Here is a 9,436-nt window from a genome sequence, read left to right on the forward strand (position 1 = left end):
TTCTGGCACAGCAATTACCAACTTGCTTGTTTTTCTCCTACAGAAGTGCAACCTGCAAGCTGAAGCCTCCTAACTTACTGTTGTGGTGTAATTACACAATATGCTGACTTTCAAAGGCAACATATTGTGCAATTAAGCCCCATAGTCTTTAATTACTGTTTGTGGATCCTCCATAGGGCAGCCAATGGATACACAGAGGTCAGCAGTCAAAAGGCTGAGAGCTGCTTTCAGGGATTCCAATGAGACAGTCCCAAGCACCATGACGGACAAAGCTACAAAGACCCTGCTTCCCCACCAAACTAATTACACCCTTCTGTGCCCAGCTGTACTTGTGGCCTTCACGCTGTCCTGCAGCTGCATTAGGCACAATGAGAAACAGCCCTCCATGCTGCTTTATTTCAAACATGTTTCACTGGGATGTATTCCATGTGACAAGCGGTCCCCATTCCACTCCTGATTTTATAGACTTGACTTGTACACCCTTTCCTCAGAGATCTCCCTTCCAAACCAGGGAAGTCAGCCTAAGCAAGATACTTTTCAGAGAAAAGCCATTCAGCCTGACACAACACTACTCAAACCTATTTGTAAAACAGCACAAAATTCCTACTATCATGGTTTTGATTCATTTCTCACTACTTAGTATTTTATCTGCAGTTTTGATCACTGACTGTATTTTCAACCTACTGGGAGTTATGACATTCTCTTCTATGAGAGGTAGTATCAGTGGACTTGTACATTAATTCTGTGCACTCCCTTCCCTATATTTACTGCTTAAAAAAGAAACACTAAAATCCACCAAATCCATTGTATTTTCACAACTTAATCTTGGTTTAACCATCAAACAGTAAATTCTGTACATAACCTGACAACTTCTTTATCCAAAGTAACTAAAGCTAATTTAAAACACCAGTAAAAGACTTGGCATATTCTCCTCATCCATTTCTATCACTGTTGACAGCAGCCACAGACATACTGCACAACTTGCTTACTGGGAATCAGCTTTGGAAGCATTTCATTGATATGTATTGGCAACCCTCAGCAGTGCTCTGATCTAACAATGGATAGCTTCTTGAAGGCTTTGCTGCACTTATGGGTCTTGGGGAAGACTGTCAAAAGTTAGGAACAAGCTAAAGGAAAAGGGGCCAAAGCAGACAGCAAGATGTGGAAAACCAGCAGCAATAAGAAAAAATAAAGACTCAGGACAGAAGCATTTATGGTAAGGTTTGAATTCAGCTCAGTTAGGAGCAGGGGTATTGAAGGGTCCTATATGGTACAAGTTAGACAACAGGCATGGACAGAAAAGCTCTGTGTTGTAGCTACTTGTATTCTCTTATTTTGGTGACTTTTGTATACCCAGACCTTCATTTCAGAAGGGGTTCTTATCAAAACACAGGTATTACTGGTTAGATATAAAGGATCAGTACCTCATTTGACTCCAGCAGACTCCCCTGCATTTCTGTCATCGCCTTTGTCTGATGAAAGTTGCGTGTCCACGCCAAAGAGACAAAAGGAACAAAGGGAGAAAACAAAAGGAAGAAATGAGACTCAACTACATACAGAAACAACAGGTAATAAGGTCACATGAACTTGCTGGATACGGATGTCACTGAGCACGTGGAGCAGCAGAAGGATGAGATCAACAGCTGTGCACGCATCCAGAAAGACTCTAGGATGGACTAGACCACAGGCATGGAGATAAGAGAGATCTCAGACTGATACCAAAAGAGTTTAACACGAGCTGCTGGCAGCTTTAGTAGAGAGCATGCATGCAGGATGATCTCTTGCACCTCAAAACTATCAGGAACAGAACTGGATGGATAAGAGAGTGGGATGTTTAAAACTGCTGTTAATGAGAAAAGGTTCCTGCACAGCCTTGATTCAAGAGTCATTCTCCAGATGTGGAGAAGATGAACTATTCTCTTCCAAACCATGTATCTCAGTCTCCCACTCCAGACTCCTCTAAAGAAGCGATTCGATTAGCAAGAAAGTTTGAATGCACAAGAAAGAGACACAGCAGAGCAGATACATCGAGCAGGAACTCATCTACTATCAAGTTTCTCCACGAGACTTGCATCCAACTTTTGGAGCCAATTTTAAGATCTCTCCACAATATAACTCCTTCCCATTTTTTGCTCAGCTGCACCAGGAGAAGTTAAAAGACTGAAACCACTGAATCAGCTGCAGAGAAGGAAAAGAGAAGACCTGTTTTATGGCATAACCCAATCTCCTGGAAAGAGTTTCGCTACATTAGGGCAGCCAAGACACATGGATTTCATATTAAACCAGCAAGAATCCGAGATCATTTTATACCAAGTATCATTTTCTAGTAACCGTATAGCAAATGTGGAAAAGCGGAAAGATCTCAGGTAGGGCTGAAGTGTTTCACCCCTCGATGAAGAGCACAAAGAGGAGGAGGACAGCGCTTCCACAAGACTAAGGCAGATGAACAGTACCAGATCCTGAGACTCCCTTTTTCCAAAGACTCCCAGAGCATCTTCCCAGTGATTCTCAAGCTACAGGAATGATGGTGGTCATCACAGCAATTCAAATTTACTGGGACACATTGTGCTTTTTCAGTCATAACAGTACAGAACACTGGGGCTGAAACCCCAAACTTACTTATAAACCAAGACATTTCCACATATCAACTGCTTCATAAGTAAGAATCACAGAAGCCTTACATCAACCTTAGTTTCCTAAGTATGGCCAAGAGGACAAACAGAAAAAGAACAGCATGTGATTGGTAGGTTTTGTCCATAAATTCTACACATTCCATCTAAACCTGCTCACAAAAGAGCCACAGCAAAGGCTTTCCCAACGCCTGTATTACAGAGTTGTTCTGCTATAATACTGAGCCAAAAAGCCCCATGCTGCTTCCCACAGGATCAGGGAACAATGAGTAAGTGAAATGGGGAGACATATCTGCTGGACACTCACCAAAAGCAGGCTGAAAGCATCTAGATTTAAAGGCAATATTGTCAATATCTCAATTCCATGCTTGCACAGCAAGAGACTGTTAACATGTTAAGTGTTAGAAATAACCGACTCATTTCTTTAAAGAGAAGTTAACCAACACACCTCTCAAACAGAACAATCTACTAACCATGTCAGTTCTTCCACAGAAGTAATGTGATTAGTTATTCTCACTGGGTTTGTGGGGGTGCTTTTGGAGTTGACTACCAATGTGTTTTCAAATGGAAAATACACCATGGATCCTTCTAGCTTCAAAATTGAGAGTACCACCACGTTCTTATGCTACTATACATGCAGATATGTTAAAAAAGACTGTCTTCAGCTGCATAAATATCAAATATATGTTTTGGAGAGACCAGGGCTGGGGGAACTTGAAATACTACAGGTTTAGCAAACCTCGGTCAAGTACAGAAGTATTTCTGCTTATACTCTTCTAACATATAGCACCATTAAGTCTAACTCCATTTCCCTTTTCTGCACACACCAGAGAAAGCAGTATTTAATGAACTCTTCACTGAACAGCTTAAAGCAAACACGAAGATACACAATCATTTAAAGAACTTACACAGCAAGGCAAGGAAAGAAAATAGCATGACTGTGACAAAGCCAAACTCATTCTGAGTTCAATGAGATTTGAAATGGAGTTTTCACTGGAGAGGACTGAGTAGTGCCTCCCCCTCTGTACTGTGTCCCCAGCTTACAAGAAAAAACTGACAAGGTGTGGAAAAACAGAAAGAGGTATTAGAAGACCAAACAGAACATTACATACTATCCAGTCACTTCAAAGGCAGTCACAACCATCTGCTATACAAAGTTGCAGGCCACCCATATCTTAAGTGGGCCACGGAATATATTACAGTGTTAAAAACAAAGATTAAAGCAGCGCTGCATCAGAAAACAGAACTCTCAGTACTTCCCTCTCTTCTGAAATGAAGGAGTTTTGTCTCTCCTTGCCACTCACACTATCTGGGAACAGAACAACTAAAATGTTGCAATGAGTTGGAGTCTTGAGACACTACAATCCAACAGTCGAACATCACTGAAGCATACAAACACACCGCCTGGATTCTCAAAAGCTTCAAGGAGGGCTGTCTATGTAATATTACAAAATGAGACGATACCTATGTTACAAAGGTAAAATACACAGTTTGAAGTGTCTGAGTCACGACCAGTATTTCTTCAACCTTTCATTGTGTTTACCAAGCACCATAAATCTGTGTACTGCCTAAAGGATGCAAAATACAAGCTTTCTCAAAAAAAAGAAAAGAAAAAGAAAAATGCAGATAAATTTGATTTTGACAACTCCATTCTAAGGTGTTCACCAAGAAGCTCTCTTTACAAAGGTACCTGCTCAGACACAGCAGTATTCCAGCCTTATCCCTAGATTACATCACAGTAAACACCAACCTAAGCGTTGCTTAACTGCTAAAACTGATCACTGTAATAAGCATGTCTACGTAAGAGAAATGTTGTTGCCACGTTACAAACTTCTAGCTACAGGTCAGTGTCTCAAAGAATGAAGTTTCTACTCCAAGATGTGCAAATCAATAGCAAAACCTACACAATCTGGATACTAGCAAGTAGTGAAAATCACTTTACCTCCTCGCTCTTTGACTTGTGAAGAACAAATCCTTTTTTCCATTGCCCATCAGCACCCTCATTTGGTTTACGGATGTTGAACTCAACTTTTGCACGATCCTTACTTTGAATAGCTTTCCACTCATCCAGGGTCATTTCCTTAGGGCCTTCTTCCTTAACTTCTTCAACCTCATTCTCTCTGCAGTAAATTCATGGATTATTGGTCATGACTTAGAACTCACATTCTAGACACAACAAATTCAAAATCAGTTGTTAATTGTCAGCAGATTATAAAAACCTGTCAAGTATTTAGTAGTCAAGAGGTTTATATATGAAAACTCATCTCCTTTAGCCACAGTGCCAAACAAATATCAGAGCCAGACACTTCTAAGCAACTAAATGGTGAGCACAGCAAAATATTAACAATGCCCCATGGTGTCTGTTCTCCACATTAATGACGATTTTCTTCACAAATATGAAAGCCTAACTTCTGCGATGGTCTTGTTTGGAGCTTCTCCCTCCTCTCCCCCCCCCTTTTTTGAGATACCTCTCCCTCAAAGGTTCAAGTTAAGGCAGTGAGAGACAGCTTGTTCTCACCACAGCTTTCAAGCTTGTTAAGTTTTTTAAGAAACAGGATTTAATCAGCTTTGGATATTCTGCTTCCTTTATTGAGCTAAAGACAATTATTAATTTCCTATCTAACGGAAACTGGTTTTACTTTCAGCTAACTGGAAAAACACAAGAGCATACAACTTAGCTACTTGTGCAATACATCACCTCAACATAAATGTTCGGGGTCTCTACCTTCTGCCAAACAGCTATTTTTATGCAAAACAGCTATGCTCCATAACAGTTCATGTTCCAGCTACACAGTCAATCACCTAGTCATTCATTTGTGTGTTTATGCAACTGAATTTCTGATTTATAGAAAACTAGTGCCATGTATGTAAAGCAAAAAGATCAAGAAAGCCTCAACTTAAAAGGTCTTAATTTTGTGCTCACTTTGATATAATAATGTAGAGGTTTTAAATCAAAATTACTCAATTTCTATTATTTTCTATTCTGTCCTACAGAATGGCTTTTGACATGGTATATACTCAGAAGCATTTTTTGTTGTTCAATGCCAACATATTGCCTCTCAGCATTCCTCACTTTCTACTGCAGTAGAACATCCTACAGCTCTGCTGAAGCATTCAGATTAGAGATCCACACCAAAAGAGCCAACCTGAAACTAACCCATGTAAAGATGCTTTTCTATAAAAATAACTGATGGATTACAACAGATGTGTTCTGCTTGAAGCAAAGAAGGGTATTTATTTTCTGCAGATCTGAGGAAGCACCAGCACACCACTACTAATAAAGATCCATGAAATACTGCAGGCATAGCAAATTTAATTTACCCAGCTTTCCAATATATGTAACTTTTTTCAAGGACTAGCTAGCTGCATTTCCTGACCAATGCCCGAACTGTAATTCCTTATAAATTCTCATACTACTTCTGTATACAAGCTGACCTTAACCTTGGACCACCACAACCTTCAAGACTAACACTTAGTCTTTTAGTTAAGCTAAATCCATTTCTCACTCTCTATGCAGTGATTGCACTCTCTTTACCACTAACCAAAGTCATTAATGAGGACACCAAGCTACAGCAAACTGCACATTAGAAATCTTGTGTAAACAAGTCTTTCAAAATCCATCTTCCCTGCCCTTTTCTCTTGAATCCATCGTAAAGCACATCCCTCATTAAAATACAACATTTTACTGTACTATGCTACCATCAAAATTTGTATCACATTTTAACATTGACTCTAAGTATCATCACTGCTCATCCTGCTTCCCTAGTTACTCTATTTCATTCGTCCAGTCACTGGATGTATGAAAAGTCCAAGTGGAATGAGATGCAATTAAGTTAACTTCAAAGAAGCTAACACACAGAAGCTGGAGAATGAAAGAGATATAACCTTTCTTCTACAGGTTGGTCACACTGTCTCAACAGTGGGTTGGAAGAACTGAGCTTACAAAAGTTGCCTTCCACTGGCAGAGGAACATTTTGTCCCTTTTGCTTGGTGGTTCTACCTAATTAGGAGCACAGATGCTTCTGGATTTGGTATTTAGGAGATGCAATCCCCAGACCCTAAGCGTATTAGAACTGATTATTAATAATTAAATCTGAAAGTGACCTAATAGCCTGCATGACACTAATGAACAGTTTTGAGATGATAATTTTTAGACACACAGACTTTAAAGAGACAGTGGTTCAGCCGCACTGTGGATAATTTCCTATCTGCTGAAGAAAACAGAATCTGAGATAGGTAAAGCAGAAGTAGGAATGAGTATCAGAGGTTAAAGGCAAAGTAATGCTGCCTCTGAAGCAATCAAAGAGCATTAGGAGGAGTGGTACTCACTTATTTTCAGAATCAGCAGGCGGATGCTCCTCTCCCTCTGGCGTTTCCTCAGTTGTAGCCGACTGATCCAATTCACTGCAATTACATAATGTTTGGAGTTTGTTTTTTTAAGAGTTCATCCCTCTTTAAAGCTACATAAGGTTAATGACTAAGTTCTACAGCGAACTTGGACAAGCCACTCTTCTTTAAAAAGAACTATTTCTTTAAGGATTGGTGCTCTCTGTGCCTTTCACATTCACCTTCCTAAAGGTTTTCCCCAAAACTTAATAACACTCATTTTGAAAGCCTCCTGCTTTCAAACACCACACGGATTTAGGTATTAAAAATCCTGTTCTCAATGTAATAAGTGTTAAAAAAAAAAAAAAGCATGCATAAGCTGATCAAAATTGTTAAAATTTAATTGTTCTATTTAGTAAAAGAGCTATTAAGAAAACCAGCACAAGACCCTCCATGCCAAACTTCCCCCAAAATCCTAGTTTTAACAGCAAAGCCATCTCTTATGTTACAAGAAATTGTTCCTTTACAACATTCTGCACAAGCTGCTTTAATAGCACAGCAAAAGTTACCAAAATCAAAGGCAAAAAAAGGCAGCTCAATCTTAATATTTTGCAAGCAGTTAGGACTAGGGTTGATTAACATTCTGCTAAGAGTTGTCTGAGCAATGACAGATTACTAACGTTAGCTCGTCTTTGACGGTTCCCCAGTTGTGTGATCCACTGCCACCACGCTTGTCCTCATGCTTTAGGCCGCTGAAATGTGAATGTGAAACAGAACTAACAAAACTGAGTTAACATTATAGTGTCCAGAGACAGAAATTCAAAAGCAATTATTAAAATGTGTATTAATTGTAAAGAATAGCCAAATCAGCAATAGAAAAAGTTAAAGACTTACGATCTATCGCTGCCACTATGTCTGTCAAATTCACGCTTGCCACGAGAGTCAAAACCATCTCCTCTGCCCATGCCACGTCCACGGCCGCGTCCTCGGCCGAGTCCACCACGTCCACGCATAGGTCGGTCAATAATGGGTCTAGCACAGAACAGCCAAATGTGAGTATTTCACCTCCCAAAATTCACAGCATGGCTTTTCAGGTTTTCTTTTTCTCTTCTGGGAGCTTTTATTTCCTTACTTTTCCTTTGGTAATTACTGTTTGTAACTGTGTCCAGGCTCTAATTTCAGTGCCAAATTGTTACATGGAATAAATCGACATATATATAACGCCTGCATTTTAGGATCTGGGAACAAATGCTCAGGATTACTGTTTGTTTGCATCTCCTGGCACTAAACTCCAGAATTTAGCATTTGCAGTGTTACATAACTAGCTGATACAACAATTTCCATTTAACTCCCATTCATGTGACTTACTTCTAAAAGGATTTGATCTTTGGCTACTAACATTTTAATATTTGAACGTTATTTTCAGAACACTTGAATTCTGGATCCCTCATGATACACTTTAAATCTTGCCTTGACATAAAATGGCTTCTCACTTCCAGATCTGAAGCCGCTGAAGCCAAGATGTACACACCTACATGGACAACTTTTATTGCCTTGAAATCAGCTGTATGGACTTCAGCAACAGCATAACAGCAAACAAATCTCATAGTGTAGGCAACAGCTACACTTGGGTTCCCTTCCAGAGCTATCTGCTATAGATGTAGAGATATATGGTGGTTACCAACGATTTAAACCCTATTTTCAGTTACACCCATGGAACTGCTCATGTTAGTTCATTCCAGTCTTGGTCCAAACTCAAGTTTGTATCAAAATCATGGGAAAGTGTTACAGTCCAGATGACACACACTCTTCTTGTAACTGACAAAAATATAATCCAATCCATTTAATTTTGATTTAATCAGCTTCTTGGCTTTTAACTTAACAGCAGAAGGCAGGAGAGCCCCTTCCTATCAAAGCTTTTTGTCATGCAAGGCAGAATTCTTACTTATCCACAGAAAATTCTCCCCCTTCTCCTTTCTCCTCAGCAGGTTTGTCGAAGCGGCGCTCACGAGGAGGTCGTCTCTCCGGTCTCCTGTCAATCGGTTTGCCATCACCCTGCTGCTGCTGCTGCTGCTGCTGCTGATCAGGCCTCCTGCCAATGCGTCTTATCCCTGAAACATGAGGCGAAACACATCAACGGAATGCGGAGCTGCTCCAGGACAGATACCACTCAACACCATAAAAGAGTATTGAAGGTAAAGTGGAATTGAAGTTTTTCTTCTAGCGCTGTGACAAGATAACCTGAGAAGCTGTAAGTCACTGTAGCTATCTGACTCCTTATTCACATTTTTACACAGTATTTCAATCAAACTGTATTTTGTGCAAGTGCACATTCTTACAACATTGTAGGGAACAAAACCTTCAGAGCACACAATACATGAGTAATCAGTGTTAAAACAATAGGGTCAACTTTCAAAGAAGGATCAAGGTAAGCGAGATTTTTATTTCTCCCCAAAAGGTGTTTTTCAGGTAAAATAAGC

The 9,436-nt window shown here is 39.9% G+C and overlaps 1 protein-coding gene across 1 annotated transcript in view; it reads right to left on the reverse strand.

The window, feature by feature from the left end:
* SERBP1 (SERPINE1 mRNA binding protein 1) overlaps nucleotides 1–9,067 on the reverse strand; it is a gene marked incomplete at its 5' end in the record, with an annotated part of 12,754 nt that extends 3,687 nt beyond the window's left edge. The window contains 5 exons of the mRNA XM_010023590.1: nucleotides 4,573–4,750; nucleotides 6,960–7,034; nucleotides 7,637–7,708; nucleotides 7,851–7,988; nucleotides 8,902–9,067. Coding sequence (XP_010021892.1) covers nucleotides 4,573–4,750; nucleotides 6,960–7,034; nucleotides 7,637–7,708; nucleotides 7,851–7,988; nucleotides 8,902–9,067 — 629 coding nt within the window. The remainder of the gene's footprint in view (nucleotides 1–4,572; nucleotides 4,751–6,959; nucleotides 7,035–7,636; nucleotides 7,709–7,850; nucleotides 7,989–8,901) is intronic.
* Between the last annotated feature and the right edge of the window lie 369 nt (nucleotides 9,068–9,436).

The sequence above is a fragment of the Nestor notabilis genome, unplaced genomic scaffold, assembly GCF_000696875.1.
Source record: "Nestor notabilis isolate BGI_N333 unplaced genomic scaffold, ASM69687v1 scaffold8901, whole genome shotgun sequence".
Classification (NCBI taxonomy): Eukaryota; Metazoa; Chordata; class Aves; order Psittaciformes; family Psittacidae; genus Nestor; species Nestor notabilis.